Genomic DNA, 24521 nt, shown 5'->3' with positions numbered 1-24521 from the left:
TTTCAAATTGTTGCAAATCTCCAAAAACAATTTCCAGTGTATTCATTGAAAAAAAAAATCTACGTATCTGTAAATGGACCCAAGCAACTCAACCGCACATTGTTCAGTGGTCAGCTGTTTTTACATTAAAAGTTACTGCTAGTAGATTAAATGTTTCTTTCGGACTTCTTTTCCATATGTAGGAAGGTTTTGGTACTCTGTAACCATAGAATTAAAATGGTACTGTTGGGGAGGCTGAGTCCATTTAATACGTGTCTCTTTAAAAGACAAAAGTGAACAACAAATTGTTTTAAACATTTGGAAGCCATTCTTACAACAAAAGTTGCTACCTTGAATTCTGCTAAGAAGTGATATAGGAAAAAGCAAATTTTCAGAGAGATACTTCTTCCTGGTTTGTGTGAAGTTTGAAGGATAGTTGTCTACTTCAAAGCTTATTTAAAATTGTTTTCTTAAGGTCTTCAAACAGGATGTCAATGAATATAATCTTATATCCTCTATTTTGTGAATTTTCTGAGGTCAGTGGCAATATGTCAAGCAATGCCATAGAGCAAATATAATAGTGGCTCCTTGACTGCTGTTGATTTTTGTGTTGGAGATGGTCATGTTTCTCTTGTGTCATCTTCCATTTTGTCTACAACGTGGGGAAAAATATTTTGGTATGAATGGTTGAGAATTATGCTTTGAGAATTATTGTTTTTTTCAGTAGAGTAAAACTAAAAAGCAGACATCCAGGAAAATCTGGCCCTAATCATGTGGAGTTTCTTAAGAACCTTTTGTTAATAACCTCTAGTGACTTGCCATATCATGCGTGCAGTAAAATTCAAATTCCTTATGAGGCTGGACATCAGTGGTTATTGTACCTTTCATTCTTGGGACTCTTTTATACTTTTAATTATTTTGGAAAGCACAGAAAACTTGTTCATATCTGTTGATATTTACTGGAACAGAAAATGAAATAAATTTAAAATATTTAAAAATAAATACTTTTCTTTCTTTCTTTCTTTTTTTTTTTGAGACAGAGCCTCAAGCTGTCACCCTGGGTAGAGTGCTGTGGTGTCACAGCTTACAGCAACCTCAAACTCTTGGGCTTAAGTGATTCTCTTGCCTCAGTCTCCCAAGTATCTGGGACTACAGGCTCCCATCACAATGCCCAGCTATTTTTTGGTTGTAGTGTCATTGTTTGGTGGGCCAGGGCTGGATTCAAATCCGCCAGGTCCAGTGTATGTGGCTGGCCCCCTAGCTGCTTGAGCTACAGGTGCTGAGCCTAAATACGTTTTTTGATTGAAGCATATTATCTTCATATGCTGCAAACCTGGCCTGACATGGGTATATACCCTGTTTTCCGGAAAATAAGACACTGTCTTATTTTAAGGTGTGCTCCCAAAGATGCGCTAGGTCTTATTTTTCAGGGGATGTCTTTTTTTTTTTGTAGAGGCAGAGTCTCACTTTACAGCCCTCGGTAGATTGCCGTGGCCTCACACAGCTCACAGCAACCTTCAACTCCTGGGCTTAAGCGATTCTCTTGCCTCAGCCTCCCGAGTAGCTGGGACTACAGGCGCCTGCCACAACGCCCAGCTATTTTTTGGTTGCAGTTTGGCCGGGGCTGGGTTTAAACCCGGTATATGGGGCCTACGCCTTACTGACTGAGCCACAGGCGCCGCCCTTCAGGGGATGTCTTATCTTTCCTGTAAGTAGGTTTTATTTTCGGAGGATGTCTTATTTTCGGGGAAACAGGGTAGCTGGGAAAAGAATTTTTTTTTTTTTTGGTAGAGACAGAGTCTCACTTTGTCGCCCTCAGTAGAGTGCTGTGGCATCACACTGCTCACAGCAACCTCCAACTCCTGGGCTTACATGATTCTCTTCCCTCAGCCTCCCAAGTAGCTAGGACTATAGGCGCCCACCACAACACCCGGCTATTTTTTTGGTGCAATTCGACCGGGGCCAGGTTTGAACCTGCCACCCTCAGTATATGGAGCTGACGCCCTATCCACTGAGTCACAGGCGCTGCCCAAAAAAGGATTATTTTAATAGCATTTTTGCTATATGTTTTATGCCTCACAAAACTTGGTAAGAGGTAGTTTCTGAAAGGTTAATTGCTATCTGGAATCTAAAGCTGTATTCGTGAACATTTCGTTACACTTGATACCCATCAGTCTGTCCTGTACTTTGAAGGGATCTTGTACCCATGCAAGATTCTGTACTGTAATTGCATTGTTATTATACAACATTGGTTCATTGAGTTATACAGATCTTTGGATGTTCACACACTCATTATATCCTATCAAAAAATCATGTTCATTGAATATCACTGCTGTTAAATTATAAAAAAAAAAAAAAAGAATATCACTGCTGTTATCAGAACAGTCTTTTAAATATGGAAAGCTGTCAGGCTCATGGTGGCTTAATCAGGGTTTCCAAATTCAGATTTTTGCTTGAAGCCTCGAATTTTATTATCAACAATAAATACTGTCAATTTTCCTTGAATGACAGGCTCACTTAATTCATTTTTGAGAAAATGTCTGCCGTGCACCTGACTGAACAAGCATGCTTTGCTTATTCTCTCAAGTAACAGTGGTGTTTTAAGAAAAAAGCTATTGGTTTCATTTGTAGCACATACAGTTGTACAAGTGTTTTTGAGCAAAGCAACTGTTCAGTTTCATCAAAAATGTTTTATGCATACTTTCCATTTTATGACGCTGGCTATTAGAAAAGTCCAGGTTTAATAAAACAAATAATTTTTACTGTTGCATTTCCTAGCACTTCTCCTTGAAATAATACATTGATTATAGCCTAGAAATGCACAGCAGCTACTTCACATTTACGAAGGCTGTTTCACCACGCTACTGAAATCCCCCCATATTCAGGGGTGTGTAAGGGGGAAATGGGAGGGACTAAGGTGGGTGAAATGTTCAGCCCATGTTCCCTTCCACATCTTAAGGTCCACCGTGGTGACCTTCACACAGTTTAGGAACCAGCAGCAGTGGTAAAAAGAAGGTCCACGTCCAGGCTGTGGGGCAGTTTTGTGTTTTGGAGCTCCTGGAGAAAACCCTGTCTTCTGCTTGGAGCCAATGGCCACTCCTCTGAGGTTTTTGGTTATGCCTTGCCACTTCCAGATGTTACTGGGAGCTTGCAGGGGGAGTCTGTCACTTAAACCTCCTTCAGATACTTAACCACTGCAACTGGGAACTATATACAATGCTTAATACTTTTAAGTCAGCACAACGAAACAGACACACACAGTGTGTTTACCTTATCTGACCTTCCAAGAAATACACGTTTGTAACTAAATCAAACTTGTTCTTTGAAAATTCAAGTAGTTTTAATTTTGTTTTTTGCCAACACGGAACTTGAACTATGACTTTAAACCAGTTTGTTTACATTTTCAACACTGCTACTGATTTTTAAAATCACTGCTGGTGGTGAAAGCAGCTCAGTGAGAGACTTTCCAGGCCCAGGCAAAATACTCAACTTTTCTGTTACCAGATGAAAAGGGTCCAGTCTCCTGTCACTGTTAACCAGTATGCAGAGATGGAAATAGGTCCACCAAGCTGGGATTCTGGAGAATAGTGAGAGTAGCCTTGCCAAGACTTCTATTCTTCCATTTCCAAAATTACAGTTTTAAGCATTTAAGTTAAAAGTGAAAACCATGTTAACCCTTATCTTAAACAATCAGCAGACCTAGGACCCACAGGATACAATCAGTATAACTCATGACCCCAAGTAACATTTCTTTTTTCTTTCTTTTTTTTTTTTATTGTTGGGGATTCATTGAGGGTACAATAAGCCAGGTTACATTGATTGCAATTGTTAGGCAAAGTCCCTCTTGCAATCATGTCTTGTCAATCCACCTAAACTACTCACGATAGGCATCTGTAGGGTGGGAGCTAAATTTACAAAACAGTAAGAATGGTGGGGGGGAGGGTGAAGGTCAGGCAGGACCTAATTGACCAGACCAGACTGGCTGTGTCATGTCTGCTCCAGCCTGAGAGGCTCCATCTCCCTCTCACTCCATGTGCTTTCATTTCTAGTATTAGTAGTATTCATTTCCATTTGTCCTTACTCCAGTGTTGCAAGGGAATATATAGATGGAAGTTGAGAATTCTTCATTTTTGAAAAAAGCCAAACATCTAATCCTTCACACACGAGTAATTAGTAAAGACACAGACGCGTGTGGTGTGTAAAGTAAGACACAGCAGCACGTCCATGCTCCCTTGTTCTCCAGCTCTGCAGTAACCAGAAACGAGACATCTCACAGCCGAGCAGTGTGGTTTATTTGGAGGGAGCCATGAGTTTTCAGGTTGCCTGTACACATCAGCCTGTTTTATTACTTTGTTTGAAGATTTCCACTACATGTCTAATGTAGTGGAAATTCATCGATTCAGTGTTAAGTACAGACTAAACATTTCAGAACTACATAAGAAGTCTTTTTAATTATTTTTTTTTTTTTGGTGGGGGGATTATTCATATGACAGCTTTCTTCCTTTCATGTGAATTACTGAGAATTTATCATCCTTTCCAGTTCATTAAATCACTAAAATTCTTTACTAGCACTATAAAACAATATGCCAGTCCATGAATTGAGACTGGTTGATAAAGAAGCTTTGTCCTGGTAACCAATTCTTGTTCCTGGCTAACTCACACTTTTCTGTGAATACCTATATTATATTGAATTTTAGACTTTAATGAAGCAAAGCCTTACTTTGAGCATATAGGGACTTATTTCAAGTTGAGCTTTAGTGTTTTCAGTTGTATTAGCCTCAATATGAGTGTAGTATTATAATACTACATTTGTGCTTAGACATGTTCAGGAGAGCCCCAGGACACATTTAATAGGTGTCTTAAGTTCTTTGCCACCCTACCTAAGTCTAAGCTTGCATCTCCGACAACTAGAAACATCATAGACTTTAGTCTATGACCTGTTTTATCTAAGATCTGTTGCGCTCCAAGTAGCGATTTAGAGTGCTAATTGGACTTGGAAATGTTGGGTTTGAACCTCCCTCCTTTGTAGCCATTGAAAGCCAGGTGTGTGGTGTGGCACTGTTAGCTCTTGTTGGAGATATGGGCATGCAGGCCTTGGAGAAAAAACACTCTAATCAGGCGATGTAGGGCAAGATATTAGTGGAATGTGAGAAGGTGATGCAGTGAGCCTGGAGAGTCGGGACGTGTTAACCAGCACGGGCCCTTGAAGTGAAAGCTATGTTGATTAGTACGATGTAAGCACTCCAATTTGTACAAGTAATCAACACATTGAATCCCATAATGGCGTAAATGTATTTATGATCTATGTACAAATGACTTAATTAAAAAAAAAAGAAATTAACGAGGCCCAGTGGGGGTCAAAGGCAAAACTTTATTGGGGGCATCCCTTGTGAGCACCAGGGAGACGACACAAAGGAAAAATCTCCAGGCTGTCTCATGAGGGGGGTTGGAGGGAGTTTTAAAGAGGTGTAGCTGGGCAAAGGGTGGTGTGTAAACATGTAGAGGTGCACAGGCTTCTTGATGTATCCCAAGTCTCATTAGTGTTGTACATATCCCCCCTCCCCTGCTGAGATTTTTAGTATTAAAAAGAGACAATACTGAGGGCAAGGTCCAGGTAAAGTCAGTGTTCGGGGTTCTTTTCTGGCTCAAGGCAGCCTCAACCCGATAGGTTTGGTGCTTTTGCAGCCAGGTGTCATATCAAGCCGTGTCAGTATTTTGCTTCAGTGGCCCTGAAAAATGTTTCTCCCAAGGCAGATAGGTACGCCTTCCTCCTTACCTATGCTGAATTTCAGTGGCTAGGAAGCCCTTTGAGTAGGAAGGGTCCTGCTGCCATGTTGCCTCCCTTGGACAGAGTGAGGCTGGAATGCTGTCCCTCTACTGTCTCAGAAGCACCAGGAAACCTTCCTTGTTGCGGTGTCCTTAGGCCTGCATTTTGAAGACTTTGTAGGCTTTTGATAGGGCTGTAGAGAAGAAAGGGCGGCAGGAAGCAATGGACCCAAATGGTCTCATTTGCAGAGTGGGTGACTGAAGAGGACAAGTCAGGCAAAAACGCTACTGGTGAGTTGGAGCCAGGTCATGGAGATCCAGCATGCGTCGTAAACCTGGAGCTTCCTCTCACTGAGAAAGGTGAGGTGGACTTTCTTGTCTTCTTCCTGAATAGTAGCTCATTTGCACTCTTCTGGCACACAGGAGGGACTTTTTCTCAGTTCACATAATAGCCCCTTAGGAGGAACTTTACATAATGTAGTTAAGACTTGACCATATGCCACTTAAATACCTCTTTTCATCTTTTTGATGTTGTATTTTAAATTTCACAAGACAGTGTTACTTAAGCAATTACTAACATCAACCAGGTCTCCTATACTAAACTCTTAGTAGAAACCCTAGCATCACCACAGCAAGCTAGTCATACTCTTAGGCAGAGAGACCTGACTCAGATGTAAATTTTGATTATCCTTGGTCTGGCTGGCGGCATCATCATTACCAGGGGTCTTGTAGGAGTTCATGTCACTGTTAACTGGTGAAATGGTTGCTTCTCTGTCACTAAAAACAATGAAGATACTGACAGTTGAGTTGCTGTTCTTTGAGGATGTATTTTGACTTTAATGCTTTTAATCTGCTCATTATAGTTGAGGCCCACATGTAAATGCTGTCAACCTATTGTTACATGATGTAAAGATTGGGGAAACCCAAATTTTAAGAACTATTTTCATGCATAGTCCTTACTTTCTAAGTGAAACTTAATTTGAACATTATTTTGTGAACTGTTAGATTATTTTATTCTGTAACTCTGGGCAGTTTACGTACTGACCTACTTACATAGAAGCTCTTAATTTAAGAAAAAGACTTGCTGAATGTATTATTAGAATTGCATTTTATTTGAAATATTTTGCTTTCCTAGATCTGACACACAAGATCAAGCTAAGTGTATGTAGAGCCTCCACTTTTATTCTGATTATAACAGCATGAAGAGATGGAAGGCGCAAAGGAGTACTTTATCAGTGCCAAATTACTGCAGCAAATGGCGGGAGTCTCTGAGTTGCGTGGTGTTGATGGAGTGAAGGTTAGGCCAACGTGGACAGACACTGCCTTTATATTGCGTTCTTCACAACAATTGCTGGGGATCGTGTACTATCAAGCTAATTAAAAGTAGCAAAACCATATTTTTAAAACTAGTCTTAAAATGGAACAGATTTTACTTTGATTTTTTGCCAGAAGCTGGTTTTTATAATAACCCTCTGTCTCCTCGTGTGTTTTTTTGTTGGAGAATGTTCCTGTTACTCATTGTACAAGTGCATGTGCCGTTTTCATTTTCATTTGGTGATATGTTAGAAATCAAGGGATGGTGCCTTGTAACTTGGCTGGTGTTTGTGCTTTGCTGCAGCAGTTTCTCCTGCTTTGCTCGGCGTGGTAACTCTTGTTTTGTTTGCCTGAAATAACCCTTTTATTTTAGTCACATACATTGTAAAAATGAAGGAAGGAATAGTTTCTTTAAGTAGTAAATGAGACTCTTGTGATGTGTGTGTGTACTCATGGTCAGGAAGTGAAATTGTAAATGGTCTTTTCTATGTGCTTTTGTTAAAAAGAAAAAAGACTTGAAAAATTTTTTCTGGCTTGGCTTTCCCAGAATTGTCCCGTTCATTTTACAATGAGCACCACTGAAAATCTAAGATAACTGACATCATTCAGGTGTGGTGGTGGTGATGCCAGGCAGCATGCTGAAGGATAGGAGAGAGCGTTTTTTCTAAGCACTCTTAAGGGACTCTGGGGTTTAGTGCACATTTAGGTGTTGTATTTGGGAAATGTTTTTATTTCTCATAGAGGCTTTTCTTGTGGAGTTTGTGGATTTGGGGGAATTTGGCTGTGACACTTGGAACTATACTATCAGCCAGGGCTGGTGAAGAGTATCTGGTGGTTGGGAAGTTGTCTGGGTTCTTTCCATTCCACATCCTCACTGGAAAAGGTGACTCTCCCAAGTAAAGCAAGATGTTCTTTGATTCAGTATATAGGTGAGAGGGGCTTTGGGCTTTGATGATTTGATTGAGAATCTGTTGGTAATTATCTTCCTAATATTAGGGAAGAAAGATCACTAACCAAAGTAAAAAAATCTTTGAAAATATCTTTTTCTTTGACCAAAACACATTATTTTCCTGTTCTATTATCCACAGCCAGCAAATAACCTGGAGAAAGCCACAGCAATGATAGGCAAGGTTTTTCTATCCAGCATTTCCAGTACAATTGAAGTCTCCTATTGGTTAGAACAGCCCCCTTCCCACTTTTTAAGAATAGACTTCGAAAGACTCCTGAGACTTTATTTTACTTTCTCTGGATAAAACTGTATTCATGTATCTAGAAATGAATTGGCTATATAATGAGATCATTATATTAAGATAATGTTTCTCTTTTCTAACATTTTAATATATAATAGGTTCTATTTGTTGGAAAGTAAGCAATAACTTCTAAGAAGTTGTTTACTCCAGGTTTAACCTATGTATAAAGTTGTAAGTTAATAAATCTTAGATTGTTTGATAAAATATTCTTAGCAAATATTGCCCAGAGAATTATGGCCTTCTAATCAGTTTTATGTACATTTTATTTTATGTACAATTGTGTGCCGTGAGAAAACATTAGAATGTGTTGTATTTAATGGTCTCTTACCAGTCCTGGCAATGCAAATTCTCATTTTGAGATTTCCATCTACATATTCTACCATATCAATGGTTGTCCTGGTAGCAGTCTCAATTGAGAATTGTGATTATATACTTTATCCAATGAAAGCTCAATTATTCTAATGTAGTTCAACCAAAATTCTGAGCCATCATCTTGCCTGGTTAAGGGAATAATTAACCAACCTAAAGAAGAGATTCCTTTCTGTTGAATTAACACAAATTTTACCTTATTCCACTGACTGTAGGTACCATAGTTACCTTACATAGCACTAAGAAGGAAAAAAAAAAGGCCAAATACTTAACCCTCATGAGATGGCATCAATTAAAAAATACAATCCAGTTTCAGGTGTTAAAAAAAGGGGAGGGAGAAAGGATCTTACAGTCAATAAGATACAGCACATAAATAGATGCACAGAGTTTTAGTTGAGCATTGGTCATAATTATATTAAAATGTAAAGAAAACTATATTAAATAAATCACTATTTCTGACAAACGTTATACAGATTCTTTAATCTCAGAAACCTAAAATAGGAAAAGACAGGAGATGTCAATACCGATACATTAGGAAATTTATGAGAAAAGACTATGTAAAAGTTAGCAATTGCCTCTTTTACAAAGTATCTTAAACTTTACAAATAAAGTAGTATTCCTTTAGCTAGATATCTTTAGAATATCTCATGATAAATTTTATATACCCCTTTCAAGATCACTTAATGTTTGAAAGGGAATAATGGGAGAGTTAGACTGGTTGGTTTAGAGTTCCAAACAAGGTGCACCCTGAGATGCAGTGTGTCAAGAGCTGTAATCATCACGTGTCATGTTAAATGCCACACGGAATTTTTACGTTGTGCCTGCCTTCCAAGAGTTGTCACATTCTACCTTTTAGGGTTTTTTTTTTTTTTCCTTCCCCAAATTTAAATTATAGTTCAAGTTTAACTGACATTCTGTGGCGAAAGGTGACTTAGTGGAACTGACCATGAGTTTTATTTTCTCTGAACAGTGCTGAGGCATGTCCTTCCTGTAGACTTGCATTAGTTACTCCGTTTGGTGCTGGAATTCAAACTGGGGTCTTACTGAGAGAGGCCAGAATGAATTGCTAGAACAGGCATTGCTGGGCAACTAGGTGGACTACTTGTAGCTTCTGGCTCTCACAGGGGTACAGGGGAATGTCAGCTGGCAGGTGGCCTCATGGGGAGGTAGGTGGCCAGTAGGTGCCCAGCCTGGAGTGTGGGTTCTAGGTGCAGATTTGGAAATACCCCTGCAGGATGTGGACACAGGATGTGAACCTTATCAAGCACACAGCCGGAATCTTGATTATTATTGAACCTTACCTGCAAAATCAGAGAAAGGTTCACAGCACCTGCTTGGCCCAACAGGTGGGGCTAGAGCAAGCCTGCAGATGGGCTGAAATATCAGTAGCAGTCCAGTCTGATACAAGGACAGGAAACCAGATTAATATTTGTTTTTTTGTGTTTTGGCCGATTGTATCACAGACGTTTCCTGCCATGGATACAATTGCTAACAATAGTGACATTAACTTTGTAGAGTGTTTTCAACTTTTATTAAAGTGCTATCACAGACGTAATCACCTTGCCTTCACAATAATCCTAAAAGGGGGAGCTGGGTAATTACCCTAATTGGCAATGAGGAAAATGAGGCTCACAGGTACTGAGTAACTAACCTTAAGGCCACTTGTTACTTTTCCAACTGCTGCTATCTTTGGTGCCTGCCAACACTTTGTTGTTGATCTTTTTACCTCCCAAATCACAAGCATAGCTTTTGCTCTATATTGAAAGGAAAAATAAATGAAAACAAAGCACTGTTTTGTCATAACTTTTATCAGGTTAAACTGCTCTCTTCTGTTAGGTTCTGTTAATTATTTTTGGAAGTGATGTTTCTTCAGTCCGTCTTACTTTGTTTAAACCTTAAGTTAACCTCACTACTGTGGCTTTTTATGTGTCTTGTAGTAAACCATGTACAAGTCCAGACAAGGAATCTAGAGTGAGAGCAAGTTAAACAAGAGTAGCCAGCTTCGTTAGTTGTTGACGTTGAACTTGGTGTTACTTGTGAATGGCTGGTTTTCTAGCTTTCATTTTACCTGGAGAGCCTCTTGGTTTGGGAGCAGCTTCCTTGCAGTTCTTTGTTCTTGTGACAGTTCCTCTCCATTTCTTTCCAGAAAGTATCCTTCAGTATTCTTTCCTGTAATGTGCTTCTGCCTGGGTGTGGAGCATATGTGTTCATTGTTTTCATATCTGTAAACTTTGTACGTGTATTTTTATTTAAAGTAGATTAGAAATATAAAAATAGAGCATTATGTAAGAATGTGGATTAATTTCTGTAGGTGAAAATTAGAGTGAGTGGCATAAACAGAACGTGGTAAGCAGGAGACCTGTCTTCTCATCCAGACACGGCCTCACTGCTTAGCTATGGACTACTAAGATGCTGGCTACTCTTAGCTGTGGACCTTATCTGTGGGAAGAGAGTTGGATTTAAATGATTTCTAAAGTCCTTTTTTGTTTCTAACCTCATTCAAGTCCCCAAACTGAATACATAAGGTTGTACTAAATGAAAGGGAGGATTTGCTGGCGAACTTTCCAGTGTTGAAAAGGATGATCTAAGTGAGCTTAAATTCTATTGGTAATTTTGTTATTGTTGGAAATTGAATGAAGATAGGTTAACAGTGATTCAACTTCCTAGCAATTATGAAATCACATGAAACCCAATATTATTAGCTAACCTTTTAACCTTGGTTCCTAATCTTGCTCACCATTGTATACCCAATACCTAATATACCCCGTGATCAGCGTGTTCTGTCTTACAAATACTTTCATACGAAATTGATGAGATTCTTGACCTACTTAACCTCAGTAGGGCAGACTAACAACATCTCTAAAATTCAGGAGGTTTAGGACCAAGGTAGAATGCTAATTGGAAAGAAATTTTAGACATAAATTTTGACAGTAGATAGGAAGTGTGTATCCTTTATTATCCTTCAGTCCACTGGGGGATGTTTCTGGTTACAGACTCTACAGATGAGGTTTTACCTATTTATATTTAATCAAGCGGGGAAGGGAGCTATAAGCTGTATTTAATGTAAAATACAGAAATGAAAATAGAGAGCAAAGTGATACTAAAGTTTAGTATATTTAAATCAGTCTTAGATTTTCATGACATTTTATTGTGTTCTGGGCCATGAATTACTCAGAAGGGCACATGAAAGCTATGGTTTCTCGGTCCAGAAAATAAACGCACACTGCCAATTTCCTAGGCCATTTGAGGGGTTTCACGGACTTATCATCTGGTGGTCCCTAGTCCAAATTCTTGATAGAAAATCACCCTGGAATACTAAACCTTCACTGACCTTAGAAATAATCGATACCAGCGTTTGTTAAACTGTGATCATATGATTAATGGAATGGATCAAGACCAGCATTAAAAAGAAAAGGAAGAAGAACAAAATGGAGAGTATCCGTATGTCATATGACATACTAAGAGTAAGTTCTGTTTTGCTAATCGGCTCCTTCAGTGTGTCTGTCTGTATGTGTTTGCGTGTTAGTACTGCGTCAGACTATAAAATGCATTTCTTGCTGTGGATTCAGTGTTAAGTGTTAGAAACACTCATCTATTCTAGATGATCCTCTTCATTATAGCAGAGGAAACCAAGGACCTTAAAGGCTAAAGGAGTCGTTCAAATCCTCTTGTCCTGCCAATTTATTTTAAGTGGCCTAACCAGAACTGAACTAGATTGATTGCACCACACTGCTAATTTTTTGAAACAGAATTGTGAGGTAGATTATTTAAAAATATTAAGTGGTCATTGCTTCACACTTGGCATTTTTTCATCCCTTATTCTTCCCGCCAAAATCGTATCTTAAGATAATGTGGGCTGGACCTTCTTTTCCAAAGAATGGACAAGTATCTTAGGCCCTCTCAGTTTGCTATTTGTACAACTGAATCTTAGAATTTTGACATTTAGGGCTTAATTAGGAGAATTTCAGAACAAGATGTGAAGGGGTCAATGAGTTTTTAATGTCCAAACCACATTAAATTATTTTGATTCGCTTTGATAGTGGAATGCAAAACGTGGCACCAGGTGTTGATACGGGATCCTTGGGAAGACACTGTAATAATCCTCAGTCATCTAGTTTGAGATTTTCTCAAACTTTAATGCCACATGCCATGAAGCGTCTTGTTAAATGCAGATTCTGATCCAGGGTCTGGCTGAGATTCTGGATTGCTAAGAGGCTCCCTGGAGATGCTGCTGCTGGTCTTTGGATTACACTATTAGTAGCAAGAACCTGCGTTACCGGCCTTATTACCAGGGTAAGAAAAGGCAGCTCTCAGGTGGCTTTTCTGTCTTGGTTTTCAGCGTGAGCGCTTGTCAGTGTCCACGTGGTCAAGTGGCGATGCCTGTCTGCAGCACTGGTCCAGGTGACTCTTGTTGACCACTACTTCGGACTCATTTGTCAAGATTTTGTATAAAACTTAATTTTCTAAATTATTCAAATCTTTAATTTCAGAAAGAGCATTTTCTAGAATATTACACATTTTCTTTCTCAAACTACCATATGCACTTTACTTTTTTTCCTTTAACCTTGTGGTATATAAAAACCATGTTGTTTTGGAGATTCTCTCTGTTAGGGGTATTGTACCATATGCAAAATAATAAAATACCACAAAGCCTTTTAATATCTTCTTACATCTGGGTTTTATTTATTTTTTCCCTATTTTGTCTCTGTCCAGCTGCCAATTAATACTACGTGTGCCTCAAAGTGGCTGGGTTCCCTTCTGACCTGAAAGCCAGACACTAGATTTGTTAGAAATGTGGATGGGCTGAACCCTGTCAGAAGGGCCTGTTTGGCGTGGGGGCTTTCCTAGGAGGAAGTGGTCAGCACGTTCAGTAGCAGTTAAGCAGGAGCAGCATCCTTAGTTTTAACTATATTCTGAGTAGTTGGCTCAAATAGGAGCTTAATTGTTTCTTCTTCATGGCTTTCTCTAGGTGGTTTTTAAACTGGTTTCTAGATCTCTCTCTAGCATTGTGTGTTAAATATATACTGAGGTGGTTTGGAAGTATGTGTGTTAGCCCTGCTATTAGAAATATGGTAACTGTAATAAAGCCGCAGCACGTCTGGGTCCATCTAAAGTGGAGATGGGTCACCTTGTGCTAAAGAGCATAGTTCTTGCAGGTAGCATGTTCAGCAGTGGCTTTGCAAATGGTTTAAAGAGTAATACTAATGACAATAAAGAGGATATTCCTTGGTTACACTTGGTGATTTCAGGTTCTAGGGGTTTACAGACTGATTTCTTGCGTACTATATCTTTAGTAGATTATTAATTACAGTGACAGTAGTCGTAGCTCTCATTTACCGAGCCCTCCTGCGTCAGGCAGTCATTAACCATATGAGTGTGTTACAACAAGGAGGGCTGTGGCCTGACAGTCCAAGTGGCTGCTGTGCTTTGGGCAGATGAAAGTGATCCGGATGGATAGGGGTGAGATTAAATCTCTTCATTAGTCCCTCTTACAAATACATAAGCCTGTGCAGGACCTATAGTTGATACTTTCTTTTTTATTTTTTTATTTGCCAGATCTAGAAATTGCTGCAGGATTTTGAGATCCTCATCTGACATATTTTTAGAGAATTGCAGCCGTTAAAACACTGATTGCCAAACTTATCTCATTTGAATATTATTTATACCTCTAGAGTTTGTCTTATTCTTAGTTCATTTAAGCATACTGGTATAATCTTAGTCTAATTAACAGTGTTTTGTGACCTAACAAAACTAAAAAACCCTTGGTGGAGCTAGGACACAGCAGGAAGTAGACCCTGCAGGGCCTTGGTGCCCTTCCTTTGCACTGGAATACAACTTAACATTTGAAAAGTCTTGAAAACAGAAAAGGAAAAGTAACATCTCTCACCGTTCAGCTGTGTTTAGTATGGTTTTGCTATTAATAATCCCTTTTAGCTTCTAGACCAGAAGATTTTGTTTGAAGTATTTGAAACCAAATGCTACCAAGAAAAAGATTTTACCAGAAGTAGAGAGTAGATATCTGTCCCCAGCTTTTGTTAATTACTCCTGTTTGTTTAACTGGAGAAATAAGAAATGTACATCTGCTGAAGAGAAATCTTTGGGCATAAACTCCTCCCTTCCTGTTTTCAAATATATTTTATATGTTGTTTGTTATTGAAAGACCAGAGAATGCAACTGCTGTTCCTTTAATATCAGCACTATGCACGTTACAATAGGTGTCACTGTTTTGCTTGGGCCAATCCTGATTGGTGACTTCAGCTATTGGCTCAGCGCGCTGGCTGTCTGACTCCATCTGCAGGGCTGTAATACCTACTCTCCTCCGATCCATTCACCACACAACTTCAGCCGGCTCGCGCAGCTCCAGCACGTCTTGCTAACCTAATTCAGAAAACAAGAGTGCTACAGCTCTGTGCCTGTCATTTTCTCTCAGTGTAGCATTTTCAGATGATCTCTGAAACGTTTATTTTTATGAGCAAATAAGAGAAACAGGAATCATGATGGGGATGTATTTAACAGACCCAGTACTGGATAAAACTTAAAACCAGTTTCTATTCAACATAGCGAAAAAGGTCACCTTGCCTGCCTGAGAAAGACGCAAAACATCAGCTTGTTGGTTTCTGTTAACCTCTTAGCTGGGGCTAGCCTCATTTCCAAATGTTCAAACCAATTTAGGGTATCTAACTATAAAGAGAGACGCACTGTACTCATGGTAGATGACAAGGAAAAGAACATGAAATGTCTCACCTTCTTCTTGATGCTTCCAGAGACGGTAAAGAACAGGTCCAAGAAAAGCTCGAAGAAAGCAAACAGCAGCAGCAGCAGCAGCAGCAAGTTGCCCCCAGTTTGTTATGAAATAATTACCTTGAAGACTAAAAAGAAGAAGAAGATGGCTGCTGATATATTTCCTCGTAAAAAGCCAGCCAACTCCAGCAGCACCACTGTCCAGCAGTACCACCAGCAGAATCTCAGTAACAACAACCTTATACCAGCCCCAAACTGGCAGGGTCTTTATCCTACCATTAGAGAAAGGTGAGTACCCGTCAGCATGTTTACTTTAAAAGTTTTCCTGTGTTCTTGAAGTTTCTGCTTTTGCACAACCTGAAATGTATTTTAACACAAATCTCTGTTTCCTCTTTTCCCAGAAGCTTTATTGGTAATGGAAAACTGCTTTGTATCTTTTCCAAAACAGTACAGCTGTTTTCCTCTTAGATAAAAATGTTTTTGCAAGCTGTAACGTTTAAGTGACAGGGTTGTGTCTCTAGGCCATAGAAGATAGAAACCTTTTATTGGCTCTTAGCCTTATGAAAAGTTTGTGTTAACTTTTTTTTTTTATTTAAACTTCAGTTACTGCCCTGTGTTTGCAGTGATTACCAACACAGTTGTTAGAACCTTTGTTGTTTTGCCTTGAAGTTACTACACTGTTGCTTAGCTTGCAAGTCTTTGGTGGGTTTTGTATGCTGGGGAAGAGAATATTAAAAATGCTGGCTGCTGTGAATTAATGAGTTGCCTCTGTTTATAGAAATGCAGTGATGTTCAATAATGATTTGATGGCAGATGTACATTTTGTGGTCGGGCCACCAGGTGGGACTCAGCGGTTGCCGGGACACAAAGTAAGCAACAGCTGCATGACCGGTTTAGTCTTAAGATTTACAAAGAGGGACCCTTTCCGCACGCCTGAAGTGTGGGCAGCTTGTTGATGGCAGGCAGTGCATGTTTTACCCGATTACGGAGAAAACGTACCCTTTCCAAAGGGCTTTAGCCACGCTTAATTTTTTTCTTGTTTCCTTCTACACTGCTCTGTCTCTCACACAAAATATGCCCTCTTAACTCTCCAGTCCTGGGAAGTTGTTTTGACAGGTTAGGAAAGTCAGATGTTTACCCTTCTAGAAATCAGTTACATAAGCTTTTGTTTGATTTATTTGGTAATGAGGGGGCATGTGGATTAATCTTTTAAAACAGTGGGATAATGAGCAGCATAGAGACTATTTTGCACGAACGTCTTATGTTTCCATGGCGAGATGTCCTGTACCTTGGCTTTTTTAATCAGCAGGTTTGGGTGCTCTCTGTCCACTAGACCTGATTGCTTAGAGTTGTTTTTCTGGATTGATTTTCTAGAAGTGCTTTCAATTTAGTGTATGAAATAAGGTTTCCCTTTTTACACAGTATGTATTAGCTGTTGGGAGCTCTGTGTTCCATGCGATGTTTTATGGAGAACTTGCTGAAGACAAAGATGAAATCCGTATACCAGATGTCGAACCTGCTGCTTTTCTCGCTATGCTGAAGTAAGCATTATTCATGTGTTTGGAAAGAGTTTGTTTATACTGTATTTGTACTCTGCTGGTTTCACAGTTAAATGTAAGTTCTGCCTAACAGAAAAGAAGACTGAGGAAGAAAGAGGGTGCTGCTTTACCATGTAAACGTTTTTGGAGAAAACTGCTCTTCATCTCTGAATGGAGCATCTATGGGGTTATGCAGGCATTTATCATCATACCTTGACTAGGATTTGGGGGCAAGTGGCGTGTAAAATGATTTGATTTTTAATGAATTAAATTAAAGAAAGATAACTTTCTGGTATAGGCATTATCTAGCAGAGCATGTTCTCTCTTAAAGCACTGCATATGAAGAAATCTTCAAAGAAATAAATTATGTTTATATTTTACTTTACAATTCCAGATCCTATATACCTTACTAATTATCACCAGCTGGGAGATTTCTGAGTATTCTAAAAGTTATGGTCTCCTAATAGCAAAAGTAAAACTTAGAATCTGTTGAAATGATCTGATCTTGGTGCATACATACGTACATATACTTTTACTTAAAATCAGATACTCTTTCTCAAGGATAAGAAGCATTTGCATTTGATATTTAGGAGAAATTTTTAAGATAAGAATAGTCTCCTATAGTGTTCTATAGATTTATACAGAAAAATTTTAATTGGCTGTACAGAAATATACAGCTATATGATACAAACTTTAAAAAAAAGTTTTATATCTAATAGGTCTTTTGTGTACTCCAGTGTGTATTAACCAGGGAGATGGGATCAGCTCCTTTATCCTGCCATGATGCTAGACAGCATAATGGTCCATCACATGATTAACAGCCATTATTCATTATTTTAAATATTTATGTGATTTTTTTTCTTAAACTTTATTCTTGCATACCACAGAGTATCAGTTCAAGGTTATCTGTTGTTGTAGGGATTTTGGTTCATTGGAATAAATACAATTTTTGTTGAAAAATATTATTCAGTGGGTCAACAAATGGGACAGTTCTCCCCTAAATGGTTAAACTGTTGCTATACAATACTGCCTACTGAAAAATAAATACTATAATTAGTTTTAGAACTAGAGAAATTAAAGGCAGGCAACCATGTGAAGTACCAAAACGTAAACTTATCTGCCACTTATCACCTTCGTAACCTTCTAGAGATGTATGTCTAGAAACCAGTTTTACCTGCAAGCTTGCTGTGAAGTGAGCTTTGTATTTTGGGCAGTGTTTTCTGTTGCTGCAGATACTGGGAGCACGAGTTCAGCACCGGGGCTGCACTGCACGTAGATTGTGTGTCGTTCAGATAAATATGCACCATCAGGAAACATGGCCAAGGCCGGCAGAGAGCTGCGTTTCACCCATGTCATTTGAAAAGTATCTTTTCTCTCAGATGTGTTGCCTAGGGTATATATTGATATAGCTTTTTAATATTATACATGCACACCACGTAAAGTGGTAAGACTCAGAAATGAGTCAGGTGCCGTTAGCTCTAGTGCCATACTTGGGATGGTAATGGCAGGTTTCCTCACTCCTGAATCATGAGTGACTAGCCAGTTTCTTGGGGTTGTGAAAAAAATAAAAAGGGACAACTGTTCACTTGATGGTTCCAGGGAAAGAGCTGCCAAGTACTGACCGTGCCCCAGGATGCTCCTGTGTGTCCTGGCTCCCGGTCCCAGCATCACTGAGCTGCAGCGTATTACCGAGTACCTTTGCCAGGGGTGGCGAGCTTATTCTCTCAGAGAAAGAAAGACTGACGGGAGCAAAAAGGCGGCTTCCATTTGGGATTGTGGACATAGTTGTCATTGCCATCTTATGTTTTTGTACTTTTGCAGAAGCTATTGCTAATTACTTAAGTTACGTGTGTTTCACTAATGTGAAATTTAGTAAGTAAAAGGAAATTTCAGGTAACTACCTGTGCACGTTAGATGTAGAAACATTTACGTTTTTTTCACTAATGTGTAGTTCCAATTGACTATCCGTTATGTCATCCATAGCAGTCTCAGAGAAGCAGATGATTTTTACCTTCTTTGTATACCACTCAGTACATTTCTTGGTACTGCTACCATCTCCCAGCACCAGGAAGTGTTTCATGTCCTGAAATAGGGACAGTTTGCAGAAAAACAGACATAGTGCATATTTAAGCTTTCCTATATTGTCTTTTAATTAAACATATCTGGAAAAAACATTTTTTTTTTTTTAATTCTCAAGGTGAAAGGAATATGTGAGGAAGAAGGAAGAGTTTAGAGCTTAAGAAAAAATAGATACAAAGTCTCTTGGATTCTAACTAGAATCCAGTTTAATTAGCATTGGAGTTAGCATTGAAGTCCATATTTAATCATGAACGTGGAACCACTTAAAACATAATTTATTTAATTTCAGATTTTATTTTGTGTTTAAGAAAAATCCCAAAGCATCAAAATACAATCAACATTATTGTTGTTATTTATAATATTGAAAGGCATTTGTTTTTATCTGAATGTGCAGAAAATGTTTCACAGTATCTTAGATTAAATGTAAGATAGTATGTGTAGTATAGTTATTTTTTTCATAATATTAACTATCATATGCAGTTCTTTTTCAGTTTTAATACCTTCTGTTTTTAAGAAGACGCTGAATGCAGTTTGTAAAATAGAAGCAGGATTAATGTGATGTGTAATGTGATGTTAAGGTCTTTCATTATATAAATTTACTACTGTGATGAAGTATTAATTTATGAGTATATTTCAGATGTTTCTCTAATCTCTGAACATGTTTGTAATAACACGTAGGATGACATTTTTAGAACAAACTTAAAAGTAGTTATATCTTTCCATGCTGGACATCCTCATTTTGTGGAAATTCTATTTACATGTTATGTGCTTTTTTCCAGATATATCTATTGTGATGAAATTGACTTGGCTGCAGACACAGTGCTGGCCACACTTTATGCTGCCAAAAAGTACATCGTTCCTCACCTTGCCAGAGCGTGTGTGAACTTCCTGGAGACCAGTCTGAGCGCCAAGAATGCCTGTGTGCTCCTCTCCCAGAGCTGCCTGTTTGAGGAGCCAGACCTGACCCAGCGTTGCTGGGAGGTGATTGATGCCCAGGCTGAGTTAGCTCTCAAGTCTGAGGGATTCTGTGATATCGACTTTCAGACACTAGAAAGTATCCTCCGTAGGGAAACTCTGAATGCCAAAGAAATTGTGGTTTTTGAAGCAGCTCTCAACTGGGCTGAAGTAGAGTGCCAGCGACAAGACCTGGCGTCGAGCATTGAAAATAAGCGCAAGGTCTTAGGAAAGGCCCTGTACTTGATCCGCATCCCCACCATGGCCCTCGATGACTTTGCAAACGGTGCTGCACAGTCGGGAGTGTTAACGCTCAATGAGACCAACGACATCTTCCTGTGGTATACTGCAGCCAAAAAGCCCGAGCTCCAGTTTGTGAGTAAAGCCCGCAAGGGCCTCGTTCCTCAGCGTTGTCACCGTTTCCAGTCATGTGCCTATCGGAGCAACCAGTGGCGCTATCGGGGTCGCTGTGATAGCATCCAGTTTGCAGTTGATAAAAGAGTGTTTATCGCTGGTTTTGGGCTGTATGGGTCCAGCTGCGGCTCTGCAGAGTACAGTGCCAAGATCGAACTCAAGCGGCAGGGTGTTGTCCTGGGCCAGAACTTGAGCAAGTACTTCTCGGATGGCTCCAGTAATACATTCCCGGTGTGGTTTGAGTACCCGGTGCAGATCGAGCCAGACACCTTCTACACAGCCAGTGTCATCCTGGATGGCAATGAACTCAGCTACTTTGGACAAGAAGGCATGACAGAAGTTCAGTGTGGCAAAGTGACCGTCCAGTTTCAGTGCTCCTCAGATAGCACCAATGGCACTGGGGTCCAGGGAGGGCAGATTCCTGAACTTATATTCTATGCTTGAAACTTACTTCCCCAGCAGTGTGAGCTCTGGGGTGCATACCTGTCTCTGCTTGCTTTACGCTTGCTTATCTGCAGATACGTGATCAGCGCAGGTAATTTGTAATGAATGAAGCAGTAGGCAGTTTCTAATTTCCTTTAACCTTTTAATTATGTACAGGCAAAGATGCAGCATTCCGCTTTTAACTATATGCTTAAGAAAGCCAAGTTCTTATTAAGGCTTCGTGATTTTTTTAGTGTTGCGTGTATACACCTGGGGAGATTTTGTGCTTTCCATGTGTTCCACTGACCTCCCAGTTTTGTCCCTCTGAAGATAATTTTGTATCACTCTGAATTTCCTTTTGGACTTTGTTTGATGAATATAAAGAAATAGTCTAAATAAAATAAGAGTTATTTTTTAACAGAACCCTTTTCTTCCCCCCAAAACAGACAAACCTCAGTGTACAATTTTGAAAGAAGTTTTGCTCTGTAATAAGTAATAATTTTGAAAGTAGACAGTAGTCATGTTTGGCTCTTATTTTATTCCTTTTAGATATATATCTTCTGGGATTTTGTTTTTTAAATCCTAAATTCATAAGATTGTTACATAGTAAATACTTCAAATATCATTGTAAAATAGGAAAGTAAGGAATTGGGCATTCGGTTAGGCCATCACTTCTGCTACAAGCAAATTTATATTCTTGTAGTTCAGATGACAAAATATTACAATACAGACATTTCTTTTAGAAGTAATTATAAAATTGTCAATAGAAAAAGTTGCAGTCCTACTAATTTAAACTAAAACAATTTCAAAAGGAAACCTAAAAAAGGTCCTTACTACAAATAGTTTGTTTCGCGTTAAAATACATAGTTTGAAAAAGCCAGATTCTACTTAGCCTTTGATCCCTACTGTTAGCTTGTTTTTTATAAGTCATACTATATAGAATTCTATTCCCTGATTCCCCCTTAAAAAAGGACCAAACATTCTTTATATGAATGGAGTAACAATTAGTTTTGTAGCATTATATGTTAATGTGATAAGATACTTTTGTTCTTTTTTTTTTTTTGTCTGAAACATACTTTATCTGATCTACTTTGACCATATATTCTTTTCTTTGTCAATTGTAATTCTGTCCTGTTCCTGGACTGCTAGAATCTGACCTCTGGCCATCATTAAGTGCCAACCTGCCTGCAGAGTTTTTAAGAAATGATCTGGAGAGACACATTTCATTATACCTAACACTCACTGCATCAGCATCCCATCCAGTTCTTGTCCATGGATGATGTACACAGAGGAAGGACAAGCTCATTACAAAGTTCTCTTTCAGTGATGGCTTACATTGGTTTAGTGCCTGTGACCCTGGCAGTGTCCAGTGTCTTTCACTTCCAGTTCAAGTATCCATGTGTTTCTGGGCAGCGTTCCTGCTCAGTGTGATCCTGAGATGGCTTCCCTCGCCACCCAGAGTGTGGTCCCTGGCCGCCTCCTTCTCCTGCTCTGCAAGCGCGAAACTGGCTTGTCTGGAGCCAGGGGTTAGTCGTGGGGTGTGTGTGCACGTGCACAACTGTGCGTGTGCAAGTGCGTTTGCCAACTCAGGAATTGTTTCCTCCCTGCCTGGCTAGTGAGAGGTGGGACGGTAATGGTCCTCCTGCTGGCTTCAGCAAGGCCCGTTGAGTGACTGCCCTACCTACTCACTGTCTTTCTGGGTCACTTCCCCCGTAGTTGCGGGCATGCTGCCTTCAGCTTGGCTTCCCTGAGGGAGGAAAACACTGGATTAGGGGAAATGTTTCGATCGCTTTTGCCATTACCTACGTCTGTCAGCGTAGATGATCAGAAGCTGTTACTGGTGATTACAGATGAGATAAGTACTCCCAGAACAACTTTCCAGAATTGTCTAATGATTATTTCTAAGGAGTTAAGTAGTAGTTTGGCAAAGCATTGATAAAATAAAGGTACATTTTCAAGTAAAAAAAAATATATATATATGCTTCTATGAAGGATTTTGTCTTAAAGTTACATCTAAACAATTAGTAATGCATAACTACCATGCAAATTGGTAGACCTGATCAGAAGGCACACGTTTTTAAGCCAGAGGAGAAAAGACATCATTTAGTGCTTATTTTATCCTACGAGATTGCTGTGGTGAGTGTGAGAGCCTTGGGGGGGAGCTTGTTCGTTCACTCACACTCACCGTAGGTGCTCCTGTTAGCTAACCACCTCCATGTGACTCGGGAACTGCTGGTGAGAGCCATGTGAGATTTTGTACACTGGGTATGGAATAAGTTAATTTTATGTTAATTACTATTACTTAAAAAAAAAAAATACATCCACCATCCGATTGGCTGGTACCTGCTGCTGAGAGTAAAAGCTGAATGTTGTATTTAGAATAAGCAGTTTTATATTTAAAGCCCTATTCTCCCTTCTGCTTTTTTAGCAAAGTGGAATGAAGGCTAATGTGCTTGCTTTATTTTTGTAATTTTGAATTTTGTAGCTTTTACAGCAAGAAACCATTGTTCTAACGAGGCAGGCAGTTCTAGTATATAAACACAACTTTACTAAACAGAACACGCTGTACATGCTTCTCCCAATGTGTCTGGCAGTCTTTGTCGTTGTTCATACTGGGGATAAAGGGGACCTAGGCTAGCAGTTCTAAGGTAACATTCTTTAAGCATATCTTAAAATAGTATTTAAGTAAATGGTCTGATTTCTACATAATTGCACTGAACTGTCATTTTTCTTTTTTAAGGTGTTTAAATAAGCTCAGCCAATTGAAGACACTGGCTCCCTGTGCGCCAGTGTGCTTGGGTTTAGTAGCTTATAGCATTATTTATGAAGGAAAAACATATAAATATGAAGTACCTCATGTTGAATGTTATTGTACTGTATTTTTAATGTAACAGTGCAGATCTTGTTAGACACCTGAATGTGTATAATCATGTTAAATGCAAATAAAATAAAACTAGTTCATAGATTTGTTTTCCTTAGCATTTTTGCCTTTCCTTTGAAATAACAATTCATTCTAGTACTTCCCATGCAACTACATTTTACAGAGATGGTTTCACAGGAGCATTGATCCCTGAAGAAGTAAAAATTTGAGACAAAAAAAAAAGTAAGAGAAAAATGAATATTATCATCAATTGCGTTTTTCAAAGCCCCTCCATGAAGTTAATGAGAAGGAGTGAATAATGCGTTTACATCCCCTTATGGAGTTAGTGGTTGGCTGGCATTCGAAAGCTCACTTGCTCAACTGTTGCCCTTTTCTGGAGGGTGCTGATACTGAATGACATCTGGCTTTTGCTGTGGCCTCTGCTGCTCCTTCCCATGTTATGGTAGCTTACATCCAGGAATGAAAATAAAAACGCCACGTGAGAATTTTGAGTGTATTTTTTATGTGCTTAACTAATTTTCCATTGTATTTCCCCGTATCAGGTACCTGTGTGCACATACACATAGACACATGTACACCCTCTTTTTTTTTTTCTTTGCAGGTTTCTGATGCTTTTCTACCACAGTTTATTGTGAAACCCCGCATATTTGCTTAACCACTGCAGCTACTCAGGGTTCAGGTTCTGTAGCCTACCTGCTCAAAAGAGTTTTGGAATTATTCCAAAGACTTAGACAACTGGAACTCTCCATTCTTAGCAGCTTACAGTTACAACTTGAATTGCAGAAAGCTTTAATCCAGGAAAGCCCAAGCCAT

The 24521-nt window shown here is 39.2% G+C and overlaps 1 protein-coding gene across 5 annotated transcripts in view; it reads left to right on the top strand.

Annotated features, from left to right (window-relative positions):
• BTBD3 (BTB domain containing 3) overlaps positions 1–23792 on the top strand; it is a 34862-nt gene extending 11070 nt beyond the window's left edge. For 3 of the 5 annotated variants that reach the window (XM_053574025.1, XM_053574027.1, XM_053574024.1), the window contains exons 2-5: positions 15443–15707; positions 16198–16288; positions 16842–16960; positions 19816–23792. In XM_053574025.1, coding sequence (XP_053430000.1) covers positions 15565–15707; positions 16198–16288; positions 16842–16960; positions 19816–20848 — 1386 coding nt within the window. In that variant the 5' untranslated portion in view covers positions 15443–15564 and the 3' untranslated portion in view covers positions 20849–23792. Of the gene's footprint in view, positions 1–13062; positions 13080–13816; positions 15708–16197; positions 16289–16841; positions 16961–19815 lie in introns of those variants that run through there. The other 2 variants (XM_053574028.1, XM_053574023.1) reach the window with 2 other exon arrangements.
• The last annotated feature ends 729 nt before the right edge of the window (positions 23793–24521 follow it).

Source organism: Nycticebus coucang, chromosome 21 (genome assembly GCF_027406575.1).
Source record: "Nycticebus coucang isolate mNycCou1 chromosome 21, mNycCou1.pri, whole genome shotgun sequence".
Taxonomy (NCBI): Eukaryota; Metazoa; Chordata; class Mammalia; order Primates; family Lorisidae; genus Nycticebus; species Nycticebus coucang.
This window is presented reverse-complemented; position numbering and strand designations above follow the sequence as displayed.